Source organism: Serpula lacrymans (assembly GCF_000218685.1).
Source record: "Serpula lacrymans var. lacrymans S7.9 unplaced genomic scaffold SERLAscaffold_13, whole genome shotgun sequence".
Taxonomy (NCBI): domain Eukaryota; kingdom Fungi; phylum Basidiomycota; class Agaricomycetes; order Boletales; family Serpulaceae; genus Serpula; species Serpula lacrymans.
In genome coordinates this window covers 675,864-701,302 of record NW_006763302.1, presented here as the reverse complement: position 1 = coordinate 701,302, position 25,439 = coordinate 675,864, and the positions used below count along the sequence as shown (strand labels likewise).

The window sequence follows — 25,439 nt, the reverse complement described above, 5'->3', positions numbered from 1 at the left end:
TTGTAATTTTATTCATATGCATACATGTATTTTATGCCGGTCTTCGATGTAGACGTTTTATTCGTGAAGGTTGCAGAGAATGTCATTGTCCAATGTTCCAACAGCCGGCTTCAGGTTGCTTACTACTCACCAGGAAAATGCCGAGGAACTATTCAGCAAGACTCGGACAAGATATAGGTTGTAACCGTGACTGGTCAGGAATTCCCTTCTTGCGTAGCTGCAAAGAAGTCCTGGAATGCCAGCATCCATAGAAGATCTACCTCCCGAACTTTACAATCTCATCTTCGACCATTTACTAGCATGCCAGAGGAACACCATCTTGTCTTTATCAAGAGCTCTTCCTCGTTCACCCATTCCCATCCACCAGCTCTTTGAACACATCACCCTTAAACATGCCGATCAAGTAATCTTGCTTTATATTCGTCTCCGTGGTGGTGCGAAGGAAGCCCCTTTAGTGAAATATTTCTCACTAGAAGCTTGGACGGTGGATGCAGATACAGTCGTGAACTTGACCAATATCCTAGTCAATGTATCAGATCTTCGTCTCTGCATTGGCCCTTCCTTTTCTCCTGATCATCTCGACGACATGTTCGAACAACCAAAGGCCGCCCTGAAATCCCTTTCACTACGTTTCCGCCCTTAGTAAGCCTTTATAAATATAGTATCGCCCGTATATCTAAGACCTAGTCAACAGTGTAATGAGAGCTACATATATACAGTTCTTAAAGGTGTGCTTATTCGAGAGTTCTTCACAAGCTAAGGCTGATAAAACGAGATTCTCAGGGGGCATACTTTGATGGCATAATTGATGCTCTTTCCCACTGGCCATCAGGTGATCTCGAAACACTGTCGATCGTACAAGACCCTCACGACTCTGCCCTAGCTGCACAGCATCATTTTGCCCAACCACTTGTCTTTTTTCGACTGGACTCGCTCACCGCACTTACTTGTTCTCCGTTCCTTCGACGCCTCCCTAATCTTCGCTTGCGTATACCAGCCCGTCAACTGGTTCGGTTTATATGTATCCGTGCAGAATCCCTGCCTGCCATCAATGTGCTCGATTTATCTACCTGTAACGTGGCCGAGTCGGACTTAGAAGCCCTTCTCCTACGTTTTTCCACATTGCGACACTTGATTTTGGACATGTGTAATCTCTTGCGCAGTAGTACTGATTGGGCCGCTCTCGGTAAAATCTGTGCTCTTGCAACTGTTCAGCGGGCTAAGGAAAGGGAAAAGAAGTTGAAATCCTGGCTTGAGGTCCAAAGTATTGAAATATCTGTTGCTCAACAGTCGAATCTTGAAACAGAAAATCACCAAGCCGGCTCGCGGCCTAGGAGAGGCCGTCGTGGTTTAGCGACTGCCGCGATTTCGTTGCGAGATCCCAAAGAGCCCACACCACCAACAATTGCAAGGGCACGGAATGTCCCGAGAGTTCGTGTCTTACCATCCTCGCCTGTGCTCGAGTCAATTTCCACCACGTCCCACTTCTTGGACGATGGTACACACGATTCTATCCGTGCCGAGTTTGAAATGGGTTGGGCTGAGGGTCTTGCTCAACTTGCAGCCATCAGGACCAGGATCCATGCGTCATGGAGAAATGGGATGAGGGTAATGTATTCTGTGGACCCAACTTGTGACGAAGGCTTTGATGGACTAATAAACGTCAATGACGATGGAGATTTTTTCCCCGGACAAGGCAGTGTATTAGCCTGTAAAGTTCCTGTACTTTGTATCGCTGGCGCTGTGGCCAATGGCGCTCATGCCGAAGGTTGCGGGCACCAGATCGCCAGAACCATCTGGGACGATGGGTTAGAATGAGGTTATTGCTAATGCTATATGTTCACTTTAAAATAATCCGACGGAAATCTAAGGTCCCAGCCATCCACCAGCAGACTACATAGGATCAAAAATTATATTAGAACTATCCACCGTTCTACAATTGCCTTTATTATGCAGCGGAGTCCCGTTCCTTGAAGAAAGTCCTCAACCAAATAGCTTCCTTCTCCATATCGTCCATCGTCCTTGTTTCTCTCTTGTCATCAGCATCGACCCTCAGCCGACTATGTTTGACCTGCTCCACGCTTTGAAGGTCGCGCGGCAACGACTCCTCTGCTTCCTCTAGAGCAGGGTATATGTCATCATTCCGCCCCGAGAAGAAGTCCCCTTTGAATTTGCGGGGTAGAATATGGAAATGGACGTGAGGGATGGACTGGCCGGCTGCTTTCCCATCCTAGTGACAGAGAGTGCAATAAATCAATGAATACACTAATGAAATGATTGAATGTAAGGGAACCTGGCAAGCAACTGTGAGTGCATCGCCCGAATAGACGCGCTCTATCACAGATCCGACATCTTTGACCGATGTAATAAGAGAGGTAAGTTCGGGCGTCGTAAGCTCTGTCAGCCTTGATACAGGACGATTTGGTATAACAAGGACATCTAGTGTGATTATAGAAAAGTAACATGATGAATGAGACCGTATTTCGGTGAGGAGACGCTAGTTTACTCACGCCCTGGTACGATAGGCTTGAGGTTGACAATGGCATACGAAAGAGAGGATCGGTAAAAGACCTGACGCGTTACCTCAATTGTAGAGAATAGGATTGGTGCCCCCATTGCGGCTGTTGCAGGCTGCAAGATATGATCAAGTTCACTGAGGCTGAGTTTGCCCACTCCAGCCATCCTTGTTTTCCGTATATGGGTTTGGCTTCACTGCCACCGAGGTCACCTGCTCTACAAAAGTGACTTTTAAACGCTTTCCTTGGTATCACGCTCTCACCTTGCTGGCCTGGCAACATTTTCTTGGACAATGTCAAGCGCGATGGAACTATTTCTTCCATATAACCTATCAAAATCGTGCCTCTCGATGGGCCAGGCCCTTAGTTTCGGTTCAACGGAGAACGCGATTCAGACTTTTGAACGATTCTTTGGTATATACATCATCTGTTGCAAATTTCAAACCTGAAACCGATTCTGGAACATGGGGCCGCTCAGTCGAAGGTACAGTGGATGCCTGGAAAGTCAGAACGAGAGACATCATCTCAGAGCGAAGGATAGGGCAGTTATCCTGGTGTCGGAACCGTGCAAACAAGGCGTACAGTTCGGCGGACTATGCTGTCTGTGTGGGAAGGATATGACTGAGTAGGTGTTATATATGTCTTTGTGCTAATATGTTGCCGGAATTGTACCAGCTATGATTATACAGGATTCTCGGATGCCTCGTGCATCCATCCAGATGACGTACTCCGCCTTTGGACCGACAGTACCGTTGAAAGAAGCCCAGAAAATAGAGAAAGAAACTGCTGATTACTTACTCAACTCACGAAAACTCTCGTTGATAGTTGATCTTGATCAGACAGCAATTCATGCGACTCTTGATTCCACTGTTGGCGAATGGATTGCCGAAGACGAAGCTTGGAAAGAAAAGAAAGTAATGAAAATGAAACCACCGGAACGGGCTGAAGAAGGCGAGGATGTTTCAGATGAGATAGCGTCAGAGTCAGAGATGGCATGAGCGCAATCCCAATTGGGAAGCTCTCAAAGTTGTCAGGAATAGTGCTTTAAGCCGAGCCAGAGAACCATGATCGATATGGATATATACAAACACAAAGGGTTACGTGCACCACTACTAAACGCAATTCACCCGCTACCGAATGTATATTCAGGTGGAAGTTATGTACCGTATAATGGTGCGAAAAGCTGAAGATTCTACGGAACAGGCGGCACACAACATACATCATCCTCGCATTGTTTTCTGGACTTACAAGGCAGTTTCCGAGAACCAAGGAAATCGCGTTCTGAACGTCTTCTGATGGGTGACCACTCAGTAAATGTTCTACGAAGATCGTCATAACTCTCATACTGAACGTTTCTTAGTTCACCGAGCACGACGTTACAATGCTTTATGACAGTATGGCAAGGGTTCCACCCTACAATATCATGCATGTGTATGGAACCAACCCCAAATCCTTCACTGTATTGATCACTGGAAGTCGAAGTCGAAGGGGTAGGTGGAGCATAATGCTGGTACAAGGAGATGTGTTGTCTCAGGCCTGCTGAGACTCGTACGCCCGGTCACTTACTATAGGATGATAATTCTCGCTTGGCTGTTATTTCATGCAGTGCTCCAGTATATACACGTACTTCTTGCCAGTTTTGAACCTTTCCATCTAATGGAACTTAATTCTGGCCTTCGTTCTAATTCAAGTTGTGATGGGAGCGAACGTGCGGCATTGAATTAGAACGGTTTGATGTCATTGGAACGGATATCTACCAAGACGGTAAACTAGCGGCGGAGAAAAATCACAAATTGACCGTGATCATTAAACATCTGAGAGTGCTAATGGGCGGCGTCACCTAGATGCACTGCCAACGGTAAAATACCCTCAACGTTGAAGGTTTTCGCCTGGCTAGTGCGTATGAACGCACAAGAAGCAAATGGTAATGGCGTTGGTACGACATGACAATATGAGGGCGAATGGATGTTTACAGGCAAGAAAGCCAACGTGTAAGTTGCATGACCGATATCTAAAAAAAGGGCATCAGAGTGTAAGGTCGTAGGAGTTGTTCATATCACATTAACATTACCTAACTTTGGAAAGTACAGCTAGCATTTGACAAAAAAATGTGGACTAGCAAAAGGCCGCAGTACTTCATAGTGTAGAAAGATATTCGGGGTGAGAATCTGTTATCTGTATCGCAAAATCAACAGTTCCTGGAAAAGAGAATAAAATAAGAGCACTTGCAGCAGAAAGGGAAAAAATGGATAGATTGGGATGAATTGACGCCCAAAACTACAAATATTAATATTGCAGCGCAGTCGTACTGCTTCAAGGGCAGCGGCAAATGAAAAAGTCTGAGGGAAACATCACAGACAAACCTGATATAGCCTGATATGAGATGTCTAAACGGACTCCAAGAGAGACGATATCTAGAAATCAGAGGGCCACATAGCAAGTACATAACCAGGCGAGTACACACACATGTGTTGCGGCAATCACGATAACAGTGTGTAGGTATAAAGACTTGCACCAAGTGCGCGATGGCACAAATAAGTTCCGGGACTTGATCAGAAACGGCGACCAGATTGATAAGGACTGACTCAGGACTTCAATTTGAAACCGGATCATCGTGCAGCTTCTTCATGCAAGAGGTGAATTTCCCTGGCCACCAGCGCGAGGGCCGCATGTGATGTACTTCTACAAGCGCTACAAAGAGTTAACCGGACAGACGGACAACACCCGACTAACATGGGTACAGTCATAAACCGATGTGCCGCTATAACCGCTGCCCCTAAAGCATGTTTGTGGCTGATATTTGCGGGTGGAGTCATCGTACCAATGAATGCATTTGCCATCGATCATAACTTTGTGCCCGCGGGTTGTCTTCTGTGCACGGAATGCAGCTAGTAACCGCCGTACCAATGCTGAGAGGATAACATGTCGACGGGAGTGTGAACAGGCGTATGAAAGCCGGAAACAAGTGGCACTATACAGCCCAGAGCACCAGACTGTAAATTACACAAGTCAGTTAATTATGACGACATGGTTTTTCGAATAAGTCAATACAGTTACCTGAACTGAATCACAGCGCTCATACGCTGGGAAGGGTTGGCCTCAGGGGATTGACCCATGAGGCTACTGGCGATCATGAGACTAAGCTAGATTTGGGAATTCTGTAAAAAGGACTGTGCTGCCAGTGCTATGGGGTGTATACCATAGCTACTAGTATTCGACGACAGGTTAAAAGTCCGTGGAGATAGATCCTATACTGAAAAGCTCATCGTTGATCACAGTGGTGTTCGAAAAGTTGTTTGTGGTTGTCTAATCGTAAGGGCCTTGATAAATATCAGTAAACAGGCGCTTCCAATCGGATAGCCATATGTACCTACCACAACGGATATCGGGGCCGAAATAAATAAGGGGTAAAACAATTGGCACTTTACAAGCGCATATCCAAATGAGCATATACGCCACCATTTCCAAGCAAATATAGAATCCCCTTGTAGAGGTCGCTGCTCACTCTGCAAAGTTACGGCGTGAAGAAAATTTTATCCTGTTATACAAGAAAGGACCGGAAGGTTAAGTACTAAATGGGACTCGAAACGACACCTAGTTACTACTCGTTTATTGAATTTCTGTCCCCAGCCTTTTCTGATCATAGTTTAGCCTCTAGTGGCGTGCCGGACATAAGTGGCCCATGGATATCCCGGCGTTGACAACGAGGGCAATCATACCACGACGCACATACAAGCTTTCTGTTCAACACTCCATCTTTCTGGGCTTTGCCGTAACCGTGCTATCGAATACCCATGTACCTGACTGATCTGGTATGGATGGTATACGCGAGAGAACTGCGACAGAGCAGAATGATGGCATTGGCTAGAACCTGCGGCGATCATAAGCGTAATGATGCGACAACGTGCGACGTACCACCTGTGACCGTCGGAAAGTAGCATTTAATTTCATGAAGATATGTTTTAATTTTCAATGATTTTTTGCGTTGTAGCAGGTCACGGTTCTTCGGGAATTGAGGTTCGTAGGGTGATAATATAGAAGAATGGGTATGCCTGAATTGCTTTGTGCACGACTATACGTTCCAGTGGCACAAAAGTCGCAGATAGTTGGAATGTCCCACTGGTCCATATGACCAACGACCGCACATGCGGACCGTGTATTACGCTCTGGGTGAAGACATAAATACAGAAGTAATCTGTAGAGATAAGGATAAGCGATTGTAATAAGCGATGACACGCTGGTCGTGATAGAACTTGGACTCTCAGCGATATGAACGGTACAGTTTTAGAAGAGGTCGGACAAAAGGGCTTCATTTATCTGGCAGGATACACTTGTTGAAGACAAATGGCCATGGGGGTCAGGATACTGCTGGATCATAATAGCAAACTTGAGGTTGGCGCAATTACTGGGCCGAAGATACATTTATCGTGACGTACATGAGTAGGCGAGGTCAGCTTGCTAAGGAAATCTCTGCCATGCAGCAGAACTCCGTATGGAAGAAAGGACTAGCCGTAAGATGGCTTCAGCGTTGCTAATGGTCGAAGGTTGCCCAACTGAGGCATTCAGCTGAACAGTGGTGTGTGAAGTCCACAGAGCAGTATTAGGGATGTCGTAAAGACGAATGTATTCTTGCTCAGACAGCTAAATGCTTGGCTGAACCATGTGGCCGAACAGTAGCACTGAGTGAACACAATATCGATGATGCCGGCCTGCTTGGTAGTAGCGTGCATGTGGCACGCACTGGACCAATAGCGACGGGAAAGTGACTGTTATAGATCTGATAATCGCCGCCGCCGCCAAGGGTGGTGGTGAAGAAGAGAATCAAATGACAAAAGCAGATAGACAGAATCCTTGCGAGTGCAGGACGACACCTGGCTGCATGCTTGATACCGCGCGATAACAAGCCTTTATCTGATTTGCAGCTCCGCTATTCTCTTCCTTGTTTGCTACGAGCAAGTGGGTTCCAGAAGAAGATCGAGTAAGTATAGCAGTGTTCTGGTGTTCTGCTCGGAGACTTGGAGTGGTTTCGAGTGGAACATGCCGTCTTCGAAAGAGGCTAGACTTCAAACCCAGCGGCTTCACCAGGCATTCTGAGTGGCTGCCGTAGCGATGCCGTACGGCTGAAGGAAGAACAGATAGCCGTAGTGGTCAAACCTTGACATAAATGTCTGATCAATCCGGGGCATTTTTCTTCCAGGATGACAATTCTCAAGTCTTCGGCTGACTGTCCGATGGTATATATATCAAAGAAGGTGCGGGTACCCAATATCGATATTTCTCTGGTCCAAGTCGACCATGACTGACATCGAGGAAGGTGGTACCAGGTTCAACTCTCTCAATAGCATAGTTAGACCACCAGGCCTCCCGGGCCCGGATCAGCTCAAACCGCCTTCTTCAAGGAACAGCAACGACGAACATGACGGAGCTACAACTCTCAGGCATGAATTTTCCACAGCAAATATATCTCCCAGTGACAAGGACGAATCGAACGTGGAAAAGTCAGTCGTTATGGCTGACACCGACGTCGACGCATTTTATGTGAGTAAAACGCGTGTTCGCAGTCGCAAGGCTCGCTAATGCGCCTTCAGGTTGAGTTTGACGAGAAAGACCCTCGCGATCCAGTCAATTTCTCCAGATCTAGGAGGTGGGCCATTACAATCACCGCCTGTGCATTTACTGGTATTGTCGGTATGTTATTCGTCTATCCAAGGGTAGCTTGGAAAGATCTTAACACAGCCCTACGTTATCTTGACCAGCCGCTTCCTCGTCTTCGTATACAATGGGATATAATTCCATGATCCCTGAACTCAATTGCACGGAGTTCCAAGCAACGATAGGTCTCAGCGTGTATCCTCTCGGCTTCGGTGTCATCCCTCTCTTCACCTCGTCGTTCAGCGAAGAATTTGGGAGACAGCCACTTTATATCGTCTGCTCGATGATATTTTTTCTCACCCAAGTGATGCTTGCATTGTAGGTTTTCCAAGCAACTGGACGCATAAGCGCTCATTATATATAGAGCTCCGAATATTCAAACTGTCATCGTCGCTCGTGCCCTCGGAGGTGCTTTTGGCTCTACGGGAGCTACACTAGTCGGAGGCACAGTTGCTGACATTTGGCGACCGCACGAGTTGAGTTCCGCAGTGCTTCCCGCATTGTGTTCATGTCGCTTATCACCCTTCCGCTATAGACGGGGCCTGCCTATGTCCATCTTTGCTTTCGCGGCGGTAGCTTGCACTGGTCTTGGACCCGTGATTGCCGGATGGATCGAGGCGAATCCCCACCTACGATGGAGATGGATACAATGGATACATGCAATGTAACACGTTTCTTCTCTGTATGTGTTAGAGGCCTCATGAATTCTCACAGATTTACTGGCTCTTATTTCATTGCGGTATTGCTGGTAATGAGAGAGACTCGTCCAGCTATAATATTGGCACGTTTGGCACGGAAGATTCGTAAAGAAAAGGGGGACAATAGATATCGGGCCCGCGTGGAGGAGGAGAAACGAAGTCTACTGGTGATGATTATGGTTTCCTGCACGCGCCCACTTCGTGGGTCAATTCAGTTTTCGTGAATCTGCTCTTGTTAGTGACACATCTTTTCAGACTTTCTCCTTACAGAACCCACAGTTGTTTGCTTCAGCGTATGTGTTTTGATCTTCTGGAAAACAAAGTAAGCTGATCTGCCTATAGCTCTGGGTTGGCTTTGCCTGGGGAGTGCTTTTTTGTATGATACAGTATGTGATGATTTATTGCTACCAGAGAAAGAAAATCCTACTTATCTCTACATGCAGGTCCATATCTCCTGTTTATCAGTCCCTTTATAATTTTGGAGTTGGAGAGACAGGAACTGTGTTCCTTACTTTGGTGTAAGTGTTCCTTTCGCGTTCCCATTTCAAATTGCGGCCTCATAACTCGTTGTTCAGTATTGGTAGCTTGCTCGGTTTCTTCGCCAACATGTATCAAGAAAAACTGTACCAGTATGTGTGGCTTATATCACAACGAGATTTTGCCTTAATGAAGTAAATTCGTAGAAAACACGTTGCTAGAAAGGGGCCAGAAGCTCGTCTATACCTTGCTTGTATTGCAGCACTCCTTTTCCCGAGTGGAATGTTTATTTATGCCTGGACGGCCTTTCCGAACATACCTTGGATCGCTCCTGTAGTTGGGCTGACTGTTTGTATTGCGCTCTTTTATCAAAACGAAAATTGATTTACTCACTTAAGATGCAATAGATATTCATGTTCGCTGCATACGTGGTGTATGGGGTTGTTTTCACATATCTCGCAGACTGGTACGTTTGCATATCGTGATGTGTATACCTCGTTTAACTTACCATTTCCGTCAAAGCTACGGCATGTACGCCTCATCAGCATTAGCAGGCCAAAGTCTTTGTCGTAAGTGTACTTTCCCAGTGATCGAAATGTATGAAGGACTGATAACACTATTTTAAATTTCAGGTAACGTTGCAGCCACCGCATTTCCTCTCTTCACAGACCAGATGTTCAATCGGCTGACTTACAAATGGGCTAATACGCTATTCGCTGTGATTGCAACAGTGATGATACCGATACCATATGTGAGCTCTCCACACCCTGGGAAGGCCCTCATATCCATATGTCTATATACATACTTACTACATACCATCTCTTTTCCTCGCCGCAGATCCTCTTTTTCTATGGATCCTCTATTCGTCAGCGTAGCGCTGTTGCCCGAAAAATCCAAGAAGTAGAAGCAAAACGAGATGCCCAGGACGGCAAGTGATAGAACAACTCGAGCTAAATGTAATCTCCGCACGGCCTTGGAATTTGAAGTATCTGGTAAGGTTCGAGATAAGGGCGGGTTTCCGGGCTCTCCCTCTGTACCATGCGGTACTGCTATCAGAAGATGGAATGTCATCTGAAATAACACAATATGTTTCCCACATTGGAATCTGCGCCCATAGTAATCCTGTTTAATGGAGTGGACACTCAACGCTATATCTAAAGTGATCCGGATGTAATTCATCGTTCATACTGAGTACTGTATAATGTAGCTTTATATCAGAGCTTGGAATAGAACTGGGGATAGACGCAATGGTAAAACACATACAACAAATGTAGACTTTGCAATGTGATCAATATGAAATGGCAAAACGCTTTCGGTGACTGGGGTGACGAAAATAGATATCGCATCTCTTTGAATGAAATTGTACATGACGAACCGAGGCATCATCATTATAGAAATAGTTACTATGTAGTTCTTCGGATGATGTTTGAAATCTCCGCGCGGACCTGAGATCATAACCAAACAACAACTCATAAGCATTACCTCCTTCCCAGCCCGCTCATTTGCCACGCTGCCGATTCTCTTACAAACCTGAATCTTCCAGCCATCCAGAGGGTATAATCCCTTATCGAACCTAAGCTCAAAGGGCACCACCACATGAACTTGTTCCATGTAGGATTTCTCGGAAGCCCATAGAACCCAAGGATATTTTTCGTCATCGCGATAACCTCGAGAGCAGTTGCGTGGCGAGAGTCGGCAAGGTCCCGCAAAATATGGTCATCGGTGGGAGGAGAGGTTTGGGAGGCCTCTATATGTGCGCTCATGGCTTCTCCCATGGCTACAGCATCCCTCAAGCCGAGGTTCATACCTTGCCCGCCTGCGGGGGAGTGGATATGGGCTGCATCGCCCACAAGAAGGATTCCACCTCCCCCTTTGGCATCCATGTCCGTATCGGAGCCTAGGCGCTTGAAGAAGGTGTCGGCGATAGCAGAATGTGTCCTAAACCGTGTCGACCACAAGACCTCTGATATTTCGAAGGAAGAAGCTGCCTTTAATGGCTTCGGACCGAATTTATCCAGGATATTCTGGAGGTATTCTTTTGGTGGTGCATGTGGAGGAGTACCCATCTCGAGAGGCACGCCACATGAGATGCGATATAGCATGCCTTTCACCTCATCAATTTCTCTTGGGATAGGAGATATCATGAAAAAAGTGTCTAGTGACATGACGGAAACTGTGTGGTTATCAGGGACAAGAGATGTGTCGGTAAGGTAGATGTCGGCTATGACCATTTGCGAGAGCATGTTGGTACTACTGAGGTCACGGTCTAGTTCATTAGGGTCGGCGAAACCAATGCCTGATATAGTGCGCACCTGTAAGGTGTTCGTTAGGGGATATGATGTTGTTCGTGGACTGCAGGGAAAAACTGCTTACTGCCGATCGTGCCCCATCCGCCCCAATAACATATCTGGCTTTGATTACTCTACCATCTTCGAACGAAACATCCGTAACATCGTTTTCCTGTTTATTACGCTGCATGCCGATGACCTTGTATGGCCGAATGACAGAAACGCCAAAACTTTCAAGCTTCTCTTCGAGTACGCGTTCCGTGGTGGTTTGCGATATAATTAACACATGAGGATAGGGGGTGTACTTTGACAGAGATGTGAAATCGGCGTAGAACAAGTCTGAATTAGAGCTTCGGTTGCGAAATGAAAGCCCGTTGGATTTCCAACCGCTTTCAACCATAGTTTCCGCACAACCAATGGTATCCAAAGCCTGGAACTGATCAGGTACAAGATTAAACCAGTGTTAGGGAAACTTACCTCAAGAGTAGCAGACTGGATCACTAAAGCGCGGGAAGTGTTTTGGCCTTGGAGGACCGTATCTACAATGACAAAATCGCGACACCCGTGATGTATCAAAGAAAGAGCTGTTACGATTCCCGATGGGCCGGCTCCAACAATAAGAACAGTTGTGCTTTCAGGCAAAGACATGATGATTTAAGAAAACGAGGATTGATTGTTAGTGAGGCATTTGGTAGATGGGAGGGAGGTGTTTATATAAGTGCTTTGACCCTACGACAGTGAATTAGACTGTAACCTGAGGAAGGCAGTGTACGAATGGAGCGGGCACTTGACATTCAAAAGTGTAAACCAGTTGATCTGACTACTCATTGAAATGTCACTAGAGAATGGCGACGTATTCACTTGAGGATCGGAAGAGGGAAAGCTTGCACGCGATTCGAACGGCGCGAAAGAATAGCACTATGCCAGAAATGTTAGCAGCCACAAGAATCCATCTTGACAAATCGATATGACGAAATGATAAGCCTGTCCGACGTTGACCGCAGCTTTGATAGAATACCGTACATACAGTAAGTGGCCATATTTGCTCTTCCTAATCCACTATCACACAGCCTCGTCTCCGCCATGAATTTGGTGCGCGGGCTGCGGAAGGAGTTGCTGTTGAGTAACTATGCACGTATAATTCACTCGACGGACGCTCCTTTGTTGTGTTAGCTGCTAGGAGTAGTGGGTTGTCTTTCAAAATGGGCCGTATCCGAGCTGAGCGCGAGCACCTGAATACTGAGATGTGGTTAAGTAAGTGATGACCGACGCAGTGTACTAACACCACACGAAATGCAAAAAGAGACTCGGACTGAGATTTGAGCGTGGAAGAGCGGACGACCAGAATGCCACGACTGTCGGTCTGAGAGGTCCCAGATCCATACCCGTGAGTCACGATAGCTGGAGTCATTTGGATTAGAGGCGTTTGCCAAACAACGATCAAAAAGTCGCTATGTCGGATAACCAAATACAATGTTGATACAGTCAAAGGCCGTGGGAACGATACAGCCACACAACGATGGTTACTGTGGTTTGCCACCAAACCATACCACAATTGACACAGGCAGTCTGTTTCCGAGATTTTCACTCATGGTTGCGAGGGCACATGATTGTTGTACCAATGCAAGCAGCGTCTAAAGTTTGGGGGAGTGTTTCTACTGTAACTTATGATTCACTCTTTCTGGGATCATACTCACTCAATTCACACAGTACTGAATTTAACCTTTACTCTATTTGATGGTATGTAAAGTGTTTGTGATTATATAAGACAATCTAATCACAAAATCTGGACTTATCTATTGGCAATTACATAGTACTAGTTATCTTATCAGTATAATACTTATCTAATCTATACTAGTACATTACACCCTCCCTATCATATCTATGCTACAGGCCAGAGATCTGAGCCTTCCAAAGCACCAAATTCCCCAAGTCTGAACTCCCAAAGCTTTGGACATCTCAGATCAGTGTCCCTCATCCAGGTTTTCTATGTGACTTTGAAGCTGTACAGTTTGGGGATGGACTCAATTGACTGTGTCATACCCCAATGATGTATCATTGTATTACTATATATAGACAACCCCATGTTTTGCAGTGATAAGATTGCCAAGATACTTAGAGAATTGCATGGATATAATTCAAGCCTCAGATAAAAAATAGCAGAAAGAGATAACACAGATAACCGTATATCAATTCAACATCATATATAGCTAGTAGTAGTACATGGAATAAGAAAAGCAGTATCTAAAATAAAGTATGAGATGATTCTTGAAATATTCTGTTACCACGCTGTTAATGATGAGAACTGTTGTTGAAAAACCACACACAAAACAAACTAACACTCAATTCTCCCAGGTTCCATGGAACTTGTGTATGGGTTTTGCCTCCTAGAATGGTGGGTGATCCGGTTGTTTGTGGGGTGGTATGTATAACAATCCTTCAAAGTAAAACCCAGAAATGTATGGTGTAAGGACCATTTTATTATTTCTTTATCTTTGCTATGTCTTGGTTTTCGAACACTTTTCCCATTACGCCTCTGGCTCTAGGGCTAGAGGTATTGTTTGCAGTTTTACTTCTCATAGCCCTCACAGGCTTTCTTAACCATCACTACCATTTTATATCACAGATCAGAGACTGGGCATCGCTCCCAGCCAGCCAGCACACTGGGTAGGGACTGGTAGTAGGCATTTCGCCAACCAGCTCCAAACCCCAGTAAAGCCTGGTAATACTAATAACACCTTATCTAGAATCGTACCTCATCATGAGGATACGGTTCCTGACCACGCGTGACAATCTTCCATTATTAGTACAAGTCTCTCACCTGCTGATTAATCAAGTCAGAAGTCGTACGATAGTTACTCTCCCTTTTTTCTTATTGGTTGATTAATTCCTCAGACCACTTTTCGTATATTCTCTTTTCGGTCTGAGGAACGGACAGTTCCCTATATAAAGCCGTACCTATTCATGTATAGCTCCTTAGCTTTCTATTACTGAATTTACCCGCTTTACTCCTAAACAAGAACCTTTGAAGCTTACCTCTCAAAGTCCTCTACTTGCTATATTTGCTAGCGTCTGTCGACCTCAAGCTCATCGAACCCTTACTCCCTGCAAGTGCAGAAGGAGATAGGTTTAGTTTTTGTTATAGTTTATCGTTGCCTCACATATGGGTGTGGGTTTTGAGGAGGAGGGATAGTTTAATTATAGAAGGTAAGGGTTTTATGACGAGTATGGACAAGCACTACCTTGCTAATGGTAGCACAAGGTAGGTTTGAGAACAATGAGGTGATGAGGTGACAAGGTTTCCAGTGATAACAGGCTCCTGACACACAGACTGTAGTGCTCAGAATGCCTCTAATTGAAAGGGATGACAATGACTTTGAAAGTGACAAGTGATGATGACAGCAGTTGACAGTGGTAGCAGTGGGAAGTGTTGTGACCACACTGGATCACAAGTAGCAGTAAACAGTAGACTTGAGATTAGAGAAGAAGTCTGGATTAAAATTCTTGTTCTTATTTTACAAGGTAAAATACAGGGGTTTATATAGTAAAAGAAAGGTAGGCTATGCACAGTATAGCTGTGCAAAAAGAATGAGAAAGAACATGAAGGAAGGAATGTATGCTGACGAATCCTGCGTAGGTAGTACAGGATAAGATTGTCAAAAAAAGGAAAAGAAAGAGATAGAACAATGAATGCTGTGAGTAATGTCACAGGTTTGTACAGCGATAAAATAAAGTCCAATAGCAGAAAGAGAGCAAGAAAATCATGATGTCATGTGAAGATGTAGTAAAAAAAGGGAAAGGCAAAACAATATTAGTATCAACACAGTTCCTTTATTGTCAGCCAGGCATTCTAAGATAATATGTGTCCATAAAAATGATTCAAAATATCAAAAATAATTGCACTGCAAATGAATGTTCTGCTGAAAAAAAGGAACTGGAGCCACCGGTCCACCACCTAGTCCAAATCCAATGGCTCCATGGCTTTACCAATGGTCTGGTTATAGTGGACCACCTGGTCAAATGAGGGAGGGAGAGGAGTAGTTCCAATCTGGAACAAGTGTGTCCCAGGCAGTGTGTGGTAAGTGTAGCTGTAGCGAAGACAATGGATGAAGGATAGATGTACCCCAGTGAATGGGACAGTGATGTACATTGGCAACGCAAGGGGATGAACCTTCTCCAGCTGGGAAACTACCCACCCACACTGCAACCAGGCAAGATGAGCGGCCAATGATTTAATAGTGGAAGATGGCAGATTGACATCATGAAGATGGACTGGCTGCTGGGGCTTTGCTGAAATATACCCATGAGAAAAATCTGTAAAAAAAGCTTGAAAACAAAAATACCTTTTTCAAGATATTTCTCCCATAATCATTTTTTGTTTTTCAAATGGAAGTGTTCACCATTTGGATGATGCAAAGAGCCATCCATTTGAAAAAAATATATATATGGGAAAAATATTTTGGGGAAAGTATTTCTGTTTTCAAGCTTTTTTCCAGATTTTTCTCATGGATATATTTGGCTATGCAACCAGTGATTAACAGTGGCATGTGGTGGTTGACAGATTGGCAATAGAAGCAGATGGAGAGCGGTGACATCAAATGTGGTGGAGGAGCAAGGAAGACCAGTAGGAGGTGTTACAATTGACGTACCAGTACCTACTTACACTTCACCTTTTTTCGTACTTTTACTTTTATTTTTCCAAGTCAGATGACCAGTCATGTGACCATTTACTTTACTTTACATTTTCGGACTTGTCATAGTCACATGACCAGTCATGTGACACAACACCTGACCAATGTCTAGACTCATCATGTGACTGGTCACATGCTAGACATTGGACTTTAAACTTTATTTACAGCTGTACAGTACCTCATGTATTTTAGTACATATAGAGGAGCAATACATGGGGAAGGACTGAGCAAGTCCTCCCATTGTCTACCAACAACCAACTTGGTCCTACCAAATGGGTAACCACTCCCACCTCTTCTTCTTCTTCTTTTGAGTGATGTTTCGTTGTGCTCCAGTGCCCTGTTGGTGTTGTCACAGGAGGAGGGTGGAGATGATGATGAAGTGGACTAGAATAGGGAGCCAGAAACAACCATCAGGTGAGAATAAAAAGGACAGCAAAGGGCCCATGGTGGGGCTAAGTAAAGGAAAAAGGGTAGGGGGGAACAACAAAGCGAGGGCGCAATGTGTAGCCAGTGGCAACGCAAAAAATTGCTAAAATGCTGAAACACGGAAAGTACCAAATGGAAAGCAAAGGTGAGCACAACTTGATTGCCTAATAGAGGTGGTGCTGATCAGCCACAAGTTCAAAAAAGGCAATATTGATTACTATTCTATGTGGCACTGTGCTTGTGTGGCACAAAGGTGAGTCTTTTGAATATTTACTTCATTATTGACACCTGTAACAACCCAGAGTGTAACAACCAAGAGTTAGTTACTCTGGCGCACACAGAACACACTATAAGAAAGATGATGAGGGAGTAGTTACCCCTTGAGCTGCAGAGAGTTTGTTGGTTTACAACAGGAGGACTCGCTGAGGAGTCTCCTGGATTTATTGGGGTATATATACTCCTACAGGTTTGTTTGTACATGTATACTATACAATTAATAGAGACAGTGGCTGATGATGTCATGGGGTTTAGCCCACATGGCCAGCTCCACTGTGTGAAAGAGTTGTGTCTAAAATAAGAAGAAAGGCAACGCGGTGCGAGAAAGAGGAGTTTGGACAAAAGGGGAAGTGCCGCGTGGCACCATGTGTGAAAGCTAAAGTATAAGGTTAAAGCGGAGAATGAAAATACTGGAAAGGTCCGAAAATTGTGTTATCGTAACACAGAGTTAGTTACTCTGGTGCACACAAGAACACACTATAAAGGTAGTGAATGGGGAGTGGTTACCCCTTAAGCTGCAGAGAGTTTGTTGGTATACAACAGGAGGACTCGCTAAGGAGTCTCCTGGATCTATTGGGGTATATATACTAATACAGAGTGTTTGTACTTATGTACTGTACAGTTGATAAAGTCAGTGGCTGATGATGTCATGGGGCCTAGCCCACATGACCAGCTCCACTGTGTGAGAGAGTTGTATCTAAAATAAGAAGAAGGCAACGCGGTGCGAGAAAGAGGAGTTTGAACAAAAGGGGAAGTGCCGCGTGGCACCATGTGTGAAAGCTAAAGTATACAAGGTTAAAGCGGAGAATAAAAATGAAGGAAAGGTCCAAAAATTGTGTTATCGTAACAACACCTGTCCATGCTACCAATTAATTTTGGTGCATGATAACGTGCAACAATACAATTCAAAAGTGCTTCAAAGTGCGCACGCAAAGACGGATTGTTCATGATAACAATGTCAATGATGTATAAAATATACTCATAAGTATCACCAATTTTGACATGGTGAAGTCCTCCTGATGGATCACTCTATTCACGGATTCCTGTAAACAACAAGCAAACAACACACCAACAATACCAAATATAAATTTGAGAGAAGCCACAGACTCGAGGAGATGAGCATACCCTCCACGCCATACAAAATGGAGGACTACCAATAAAAAAAACTTGGATTCAAAATATAATGTTACCGCCTGACCATTTGTATCCTTGCAAATATCAATATCAGTAAGTACAATATAAAATGATCGAATGAATAGAGATGTACCTGTACAACACAATTCATAAATAAACAATTGGGTACTTTAAGTAAGTAACTCAAAACCTGAGCGCAATGCTCTGATTCTGAGTTATCAGACCAGATGTTGATATGCAGTTGAAAACTGATTTTTGAAGCTCCTTTGGTCAGCATTTTCACCCCATTGCATAAGAGGGCCAGATGATTGAGGATGGTTCTCCTCCTTGTGAAATTCCACAAATATAGCCCTTGCATTGAGCATGTGTGCGTGGCCACATCGAGACAGTTAGTCACAATAATTGCACGGAAATCCCATGAAGACATCCCCTTATAGTTGAATGCCATCTTTGAAATCTTGGTCTTTGCAATATCCATCCCCTTCTTATCAAGCTGTGAGGCAACATATAAACTATAACAAAAACGATACACATCTCCAACTGCACTTGCAGGGAGTAAGAAGTACAAGGAGTTTGAGGTTGACAGATGCTAGAGATTATAGCAGGTAGAGGACTTGGAATAAACTCAATGGTTTCTGTTGAGGAGTGAAGCGTACTGGTTGGCGAGATCTCAGCCACTAGTCCTTACCCATTGTGCTAGCTGGCTGGGAGTACTGCCCAGTCTCTGATCTGCAATATGAAGTGGTAGCGATGGTTAAGAAAGCCTATTAGGGCTATGAGAAGCAAGATAGCAAAGGATACCTCTAGCCCTAGAGCCAGAGGTGTAACAGGGAAAGCGTCTGAGAGCCAAGACGTGGAACAAAAAAGATAAGAAAATAAGAAAATATAAATGGTCCTTACACAAGCTTTGTAAAGCCTGCACCAACTTGCAGTGGAGGTGCTATAGCAGGCTGGGGTGGGACCAAGACTTGGGCAGGTTCAGATCCTGAGGCGGGAGATGTGAACCCCCTGAGAAGGTAGAGTGAGTTGGCTGCAGAGTAGGTGGGAGGGCATTGAGGTTGCGAGCGTTACAATAACACAATTTTCGGACCTTTAAATTTCATTCTCCTCTTCAACTTTCTTTTGTAGTTTTCACACCCTGTGCCATGCGGCACTTTCCATTTCAAAACTCCACTTCTCGCGCTGCACTGCCTTTTCTATCTTTAGATACATATATCTCACGCACTGAAGCTGGTCACATGGGCTGTGCCCCATGACATCATCAGCCACTGCCTCCATCAACATCAACTGTACAGTACACATATACAAACAAACTGTAGTAGTATATATACCCCAATAGATCAAGGAGACTCCTTAGCAAGTCCTCCTGTTGTTTACCCACAACTAACTTGGTCCTGTCCTCAGGGTAACCACTCCCCTCACTACCTTTACAGCCTTGTCTGAGTTGTGCGCTATACAAACTCTTGGTTGTTACATTAGGACTCGCTCTTACTACTCTCTCGCACTTTGTGCAAACCTGGTCCCCAGGGTTAAGGGGTTATTATATGGGAATATCCCATATAGCAGAAGGGTGCGCTCATAGCGACGGCCCCGTAGTGCTCTGGGAGAAGAGACAATTATCTATACACAGTCCCCAGTGTTAAGGGGGGTACTTAGCTCAGCAGTTGGTGTGGAACCACTGTCGATTAGAAGTTACATACAAATCTTCTCTTTCTCTTTCCTCTGACCAGGCCAGTGTCGATGATGAGAACTGTTGTTAGAAAAAACCACACACAAAAAACAAACTAACACACAATCCTCCCAGATTCCACGGAACTTGTTTATGGGCTTTGCCTCCTAGAACAGTGGAGTGGTCTGGTTGTTTGTGGGGTGGTACATATAACAATCCTTCAAAGTAAAACCCAAAGATGTATGGGTGTGGGTTTTGAGGAGGAGGGATAGTTGGAATGTAGAAAGATAGGGGCTTTGTGGCGAGTATAGACGAGCACTACCTTGCTAATTGTAGCACAAGGTAGGTTTGAGAATGACAATGTGATGAGATGACAAAGTTCCCAGTGATAGCAGGCTCCTGACGCACAAACTGTAGTGCTCAGAAGGACTCTAATCGAAAGGGATGACAATCACTTTCAAAAAGTGACGAGTGACGATGACAGCAGTTAACAGTAGTAGCAGTGGGAAGTGTTGTGCCCACACTGGATCACAAGTAGTAGTGAGTAGTGAGATTAGAGAAGAAGTCTGGATTTGAGTTCTTGTTCTTTTACAAGGTAAAATACAGGGGTTTATATAGTAAAAGAAAAGTAGGCTATGCACAGTATAGCTGTGCAAAAAAAATGAGAAAGAACATGAAGGAAGGAATGTATGCTGCCAAATCCTGCATAGGTATTACAGGATAAGATTGTCAAAAAAAGGAAAAGAAAGGAATAGAACAATGAATGCTGTGAGTAATGTCACAGGTTTGTACAGCCATAAAGTAAAGTCCAATAGCAAAAAGAGAGCAGGAAAATCATGATGTCATGGGAAGATGCAGTAATAAAATAAAAAGGGCAAAACAAAACACTATCAGTATCAACACAGTTCCTTTATTGTCAGTCAGGCATTCTAAAAAAATATGTGTCCATAAAAATGATTCAAAAATCAAAAATAATTGCACTGTAAATGAATGTTCTGCTGAAAAAAAAGAAACTGGAGCCACCGGTCCACCACCTAGTCCAAATCCAACAGTTCCATGGCCTTACCGATGGACTGGTTGTGTTGGACCACCTGGTCAAACGAGGGAGGGAGAGGAGTAGTCCCAATTTGGAACAAGTGAGTCCCAGGCAGCGTGTGGTAGGTGTAGCTGTAGCGAAGACGATGGACAAAAGATAAGTGTACCCAAGTGAATGGGACAGCAATGAACATGGGCGATGCAAGGGGATAAACCTTCTCCAGCTCAAAAATTACCCACCCCCGCTCCAACCAGGCAAGACGAGCGACCGATGTTTTGATAGTATATGATGGTAGATCAATGTCATGAAGATGGACCTGTTGCCCTATTTGAACCGGCCGCCGGGGCTTTGCTAGTATCAGCAGTGGCATGTGGTAGTCAACAGATCAGCGACGGAAGCAGATAGGAAGTGGTGACATCAGAAATGATGGGGGAGCAAAGAAGATGAGGAGGAGGAGGCTGGAGGTGACGAGGAGGTGAACTAAAATGGGGATCCAGAAACGACCGTTGGGTGAGAATAAAAACAAGAGTAAGGGACCCATGGTGGGGCTAGGCAAAGGAAGGGAAGTGAAGGAAATGACAAAAGCGAGGGCGCAATGCAATGTGTAGCCAGTGGCGACGCAAAAAATTTGCCGAAATGCCGAAATGCCGAAAGTACTGAATAGAAAAGCAAAGGTGAGCGTGACTGGATTGCCTAATAGAGGTGGTGCTGATCAGCCACAAGTTCAAAAAAGGCAATATTAATTACTATTCCATGTGGCACTGTGCCTGTGTGGCGCAAAGGCGAGTCTTTTTGAATATTCGCTCCGTTATTGATACCTGTCCATGCTACCAATCAACTTTGGTGCATGACACCGGGCACTTGCCTCTGCCAGTCTGGAGAAGAGTTGACAGCTTAACAAGTAGACCACCCCCTGACAACCATTCGGACCAGGGTTCATTATGTTTACCTTTTTATATACTTTTCAAATACTATAGTGTGGGTAGTCGGAGATTGAGATCCGATACTCAGCTGGGAAGAGGTAGATCCGCAAATAGCCAGTGGGGAACCCCAGTTACCTTTTTTTACATTACAAAGAGAACAAGTCAACATGTCGTTGCAACCCGATATGAACAGTCTGCTGCACAACATGCGTGCACAGATTCAGGCATTGACAAATCAGCTAACCGACATTCAGGCTGCCCCAGCAGCAAAACCTATGGTGGAGCGAAAGTTCAACAAGAAAGTCACTATCGTTGCTGACCCCGGCGCTTTTGAAGGAGATAGGGCTCAATTTGCCCAATGGTGGATCAAGCTCCAGATTTGGATCAAATTGGGACACATTTGCCAATGATTTTGAGATAGCAACAGCAGCACTATCATGTCTGAAAGGACCTGTGGCGGGTTGATATGCCCAAGTAAGACTGCAGGAATGCTACATGGCGAGTGTGTGGCCTACCTGGGACAATCTCAAGGTAGAGATCAAAAAATACTTCAAACCGCAGGCTGAGCATGACTGGGCGCATCAGCAGATCTGTTCCTTCAAACAAGGAAATATGAGGACGGATGATTACATTACCCGGTTCCTGGCTCTCTCTATCTAATGAGGGCTTGGAAATGAACATGCAGTAGAGCTGCTAGAACGCAATGTGAACCCCCGCATTGCCAAACAGATCTATCTGCAGGATACACGAAGTGACAACCTGGCCCTGGCGGCTGAGGAAGTTTGCCGAGTCAGTAGAGCCCTGGAGCTCTATGTAATGTATCAAGGTGGCGGGCCCACCACCAAAAACAACGAATCCCAGAGGCGCCTTGGGTCATCAAACCACCATAATCACTCTCACAGGTTCAAGCCATTCAGGCTGCAGCCAGGACAGGATGCTCCTATGGATATCGGCACAGTCCAAGGTGGACAGATGCGCAGATTCAAGGGCAACTGTTACAACTGTGGCCAAGAGGGACACATGTCCAGAGATTGCAGAAACTGTAACAACCAAGAGTTAGTTACTCTGGCGCACAACTCAGACAAGCAAAGAATAATGAGTGGGAGTGGTTACCCCTTAGGTGCCTTTGCTCCTCAAAACAATGAAGTAAACCACAACAAAGTGGCCCCTGCTCCAGGGTGTTGCACAAGCAATAAAGGAAAGACGGGGTGGTTCCCCAATTTGTAAATAAATTTCTCAACTTATCAGAAGTATGTACTTGTATGCAAAACTGTAAATGTAATATTTATGATACTACCGCTGCACCAGCGTCTTCCTTGGAGTGTGGCCCTAGCGGGACAAACACTAGGGTACTTGATTCTGGTAAAAATAAAAATAAAAATCTAGAAAATCATAAAGTAGAAAAACATGTTTCTCTTGATATTTCTTCTTCTTTTTCAGAGCCACTTTCCACAGAAATCCCAAGGCATATTTTGATGCACACATATGTATTCCAAAAGGAGATCTGTTTAGATGTTGGTGTGGAAAACCTTGCCCGGGGCATAATACACCCAACCAGTGCACCGCTTGATTCAGGCGCTAATGGAATCTTCATAGATCAGGTCTGGGCAGAGCAAATTGGACTCCCCTTCTAAAACTAGATATATCAATTCCCATCTATAATGTTGATGGTACGCTTAACGTGGGTGGCTGCATTACGCACAAATGTTCTTTTGTTGTTGAGTACCAAGGACACAGAGAAAGAGTCACCGCCAAAGCTACCCAACTAGGGAAGATTAATTTAATCTTAGGCTGGACCTGGCTATTTAAACACAATTCTGAGATTGACTGGCAGACAGGGGTTGTCACATTGTCACATTGTCCTCAGGAGTTTGAGGACTTAGGTAAACCGACTCACATCCGTCAAACAGAGCTGAATGAAAGGATAAACACTGGTCACGTTTATGCCAAGCTTAGGTCTTTAGAAAAGATTGACAATGACGATGACAAGGTAAAGCTCGAGGAAGAGATTAAGAGGCTGGTACCTCCCGAGTATCATGACTTCTGGAAAGTCTTTTCAAAACATAAATCAGAGTGCTTCCCAGAGGCTAAGCCTTGGGACCATGCTATAGATTTGAAGGCCAACTTCAAACCAAGGAAAGGACACATGATCCCCCTCTCTGCTCCAGAAAGAGATGAGGTCTCAAGTTTCATAGATGAACAGCTTAGGAAGGGTTACATCAGACCTTCCAAAAGCCCTATGACGTCCCCAGTATTCTTCATTCCTAAAAAGGATGGTAAGAAGTGCATGATTATGGACTATCGTTACTTGAATGAGTACATGGTTAAAAATGCGTTGTCGATGATGAGAACTGCAGTTAGAAAACCACACACAAAACAAACTAACACACAATCCTCCCAGATTCCACGGAACTTGTTTATGGGCTTTGCCTCCTAGAACAGTGGAGTGGTCTGGTTGTTCGTGGGGTGGTACGTATAAAGATCCTTCAAAGTAAAACCCAGAGGTGTATGAGTGTGGGTTTTGAGGAGGAGGGATAGTTGAATTTATAGAAGGATAGGGGCTTTGTGACGAGTATAGACGAGCACTACCTTGCTAATCGTAGCACAAGGTAGGTTTGAGAACGACAATATGACGAGGTTCCCAGTGATAGCAGGCTCCTGACGCACAAACTGTAGTGCTCAGAAGGACTCTAATTGAAAGGGATGACAATGACTTCAAAAGTGGGAAGTGACGATGACAGCAGTTGACAGTGGTAAAAGTGGGAAGTGTTGTGACCACACTGGATCACAAGTAGCAGAGTAGTGAACTTGAGAGTAGAGAAGAAGTCTGGATTGGATTTCTTGTTCTTTTTACAAGGTAAAATACAGGGGTTTATATAGTAAAAGAAAAGTAGGCTATGCACAGTATAGCTGTGCAAAAAGAATGAGAAAGAACATGAAGGAAGGAATGTATGCTGACGAATCCTGTGTAGGTAGTACAGGATAAGATTGTCAAAAAAAGGAAAAGAAAGAGATAGAACAATGAATGCTGTGAGTAATGTCACAGGTTTGTACAGCCATAAAGTAAAGTCCAATAGCAAAAAGAGAGCAGGAAAATCATGATGTCATGGGAAGATGCAGTAATAAAATAAAAAGGGCAAAACAAAACACTATCAGTATCAACACAGTTCCTTTATTGTCAGTCAGGCATTCTAAAAAAATATGTGTCCATAAAAATGATTCAAAAATCAAAAATAATTGCACTGTAAATGAATGTTCTGCTGAAGAAAAAGAAACTGGAGCCACCTGTCCACCACCTAGTCCAAATCCGACAGTTCCATGGCCTTACCAATGGACTGGTTGTGTTGGACCACCTGATCAAACGAGGGAGGGAGAGGAGTAGTTCCAATTTGGAACAAGTGAGTCCCAGGCAGCGTGTGGTAGGTGTAGCTGTAGCGAAGACGATGGACAAAAGATAAGTGTACCCAAGTGAATGGGACCGCGATGAACATGGGCGACGCAAGGGGATGAACCTTCTCCAGCTCAAAAATTACCCACCCACGCTCCAACCAGGCAAGACGAGCGACCGATGTTTTGATAGTATATGATGGCAGATCGACGTCATGAAGATGGACCTGTTGCCCTATTTGGACCGGCCGCCGGGGCTTTGCTGA

General features: G+C 44.7%; 11 protein-coding genes across 11 annotated transcripts; 6 read left to right on the top strand and 5 right to left on the bottom strand.

The window, feature by feature from the left end:
- Positions 1 to 164: 164 nt before the first annotated feature.
- Positions 165 to 1,840, top strand: SERLADRAFT_477082 (uncharacterized protein; the record flags this gene model as incomplete). The annotated part of the gene is made up of 3 exons (XM_007322567.1): positions 165 to 642; positions 695 to 728; positions 784 to 1,840. The coding sequence occupies 3 exons, from the start codon at positions 236 to 238 to the stop codon at positions 1,816 to 1,818; spliced, it is 1,476 nt and encodes a 491-aa protein (XP_007322629.1).
- Positions 1,841 to 1,895: 55 nt separating this feature from the next.
- Positions 1,896 to 2,702, bottom strand: SERLADRAFT_477081 (uncharacterized protein; the record flags this gene model as incomplete). The annotated part of the gene is made up of 3 exons (XM_007322566.1): positions 1,896 to 2,230; positions 2,294 to 2,439; positions 2,511 to 2,702. 3 exons carry the CDS (start codon positions 2,680 to 2,682, stop codon positions 1,949 to 1,951), a joined length of 600 nt encoding a protein of 199 aa, XP_007322628.1.
- A 512-nt stretch (positions 2,703 to 3,214) lies between these two features.
- SERLADRAFT_441999 (uncharacterized protein) lies at positions 3,215 to 3,514 on the top strand (the record flags this gene model as incomplete). The annotated part of the gene is made up of 1 exon (XM_007322565.1): positions 3,215 to 3,514. The coding sequence occupies one exon, from the start codon at positions 3,215 to 3,217 to the stop codon at positions 3,512 to 3,514; it is 300 nt and encodes a 99-aa protein (XP_007322627.1).
- A 51-nt stretch (positions 3,515 to 3,565) lies between these two features.
- Positions 3,566 to 4,214, top strand: SERLADRAFT_399758 (uncharacterized protein; the record flags this gene model as incomplete). The annotated part of the gene is made up of 3 exons (XM_007322564.1): positions 3,566 to 3,665; positions 3,720 to 3,826; positions 3,877 to 4,214. The coding sequence occupies 3 exons, from the start codon at positions 3,581 to 3,583 to the stop codon at positions 4,057 to 4,059; spliced, it is 375 nt and encodes a 124-aa protein (XP_007322626.1).
- A 282-nt stretch (positions 4,215 to 4,496) lies between these two features.
- On the bottom strand, positions 4,497 to 6,018 carry SERLADRAFT_477078 (uncharacterized protein; the record flags this gene model as incomplete). Its single annotated transcript, XM_007322563.1, has 4 exons — positions 4,497 to 4,527; positions 4,588 to 5,509; positions 5,574 to 5,836; positions 5,891 to 6,018. One exon carries the CDS (start codon positions 4,960 to 4,962, stop codon positions 4,705 to 4,707), a length of 258 nt encoding a protein of 85 aa, XP_007322625.1.
- A 1,049-nt stretch (positions 6,019 to 7,067) lies between these two features.
- On the bottom strand, positions 7,068 to 7,564 carry SERLADRAFT_477073 (uncharacterized protein; the record flags this gene model as incomplete). Its single annotated transcript, XM_007322562.1, has 1 exon — positions 7,068 to 7,564. The coding sequence occupies one exon, from the start codon at positions 7,244 to 7,246 to the stop codon at positions 7,079 to 7,081; it is 168 nt and encodes a 55-aa protein (XP_007322624.1).
- Positions 7,565 to 8,092: 528 nt separating this feature from the next.
- SERLADRAFT_351713 (uncharacterized protein) lies at positions 8,093 to 10,279 on the top strand (the record flags this gene model as incomplete). The annotated part of the gene is made up of 14 exons (XM_007322561.1): positions 8,093 to 8,204; positions 8,273 to 8,486; positions 8,533 to 8,643; positions 8,704 to 8,832; positions 8,883 to 9,067; positions 9,122 to 9,159; positions 9,209 to 9,252; positions 9,310 to 9,384; positions 9,442 to 9,495; positions 9,550 to 9,691; positions 9,751 to 9,809; positions 9,866 to 9,912; positions 9,976 to 10,094; positions 10,181 to 10,279. The coding sequence occupies 14 exons, from the start codon at positions 8,093 to 8,095 to the stop codon at positions 10,277 to 10,279; spliced, it is 1,428 nt and encodes a 475-aa protein (XP_007322623.1).
- Positions 10,280 to 10,293: 14 nt separating this feature from the next.
- SERLADRAFT_373422 (uncharacterized protein) lies at positions 10,294 to 10,522 on the bottom strand (the record flags this gene model as incomplete). The annotated part of the gene is made up of 2 exons (XM_007322560.1): positions 10,294 to 10,368; positions 10,391 to 10,522. The coding sequence occupies 2 exons, from the start codon at positions 10,520 to 10,522 to the stop codon at positions 10,294 to 10,296; spliced, it is 207 nt and encodes a 68-aa protein (XP_007322622.1).
- A 299-nt stretch (positions 10,523 to 10,821) lies between these two features.
- On the bottom strand, positions 10,822 to 12,279 carry SERLADRAFT_441997 (uncharacterized protein; the record flags this gene model as incomplete). The annotated part of the gene is made up of 3 exons (XM_007322559.1): positions 10,822 to 11,655; positions 11,717 to 12,061; positions 12,109 to 12,279. The coding sequence occupies 3 exons, from the start codon at positions 12,277 to 12,279 to the stop codon at positions 10,822 to 10,824; spliced, it is 1,350 nt and encodes a 449-aa protein (XP_007322621.1).
- A 9,674-nt stretch (positions 12,280 to 21,953) lies between these two features.
- On the top strand, positions 21,954 to 23,420 carry SERLADRAFT_441996 (uncharacterized protein; the record flags this gene model as incomplete). Its single annotated transcript, XM_007322558.1, has 4 exons — positions 21,954 to 22,147; positions 22,208 to 22,260; positions 22,472 to 22,828; positions 23,095 to 23,420. The coding sequence occupies 4 exons, from the start codon at positions 21,954 to 21,956 to the stop codon at positions 23,418 to 23,420; spliced, it is 930 nt and encodes a 309-aa protein (XP_007322620.1).
- A 14-nt stretch (positions 23,421 to 23,434) lies between these two features.
- On the top strand, positions 23,435 to 23,641 carry SERLADRAFT_340674 (uncharacterized protein; the record flags this gene model as incomplete). The annotated part of the gene is made up of 1 exon (XM_007322557.1): positions 23,435 to 23,641. A coding segment is annotated over one exon (207 nt), but the record flags the coding sequence as incomplete, so codon positions are not given.
- Positions 23,642 to 25,439: the final 1,798 nt, after the last annotated feature.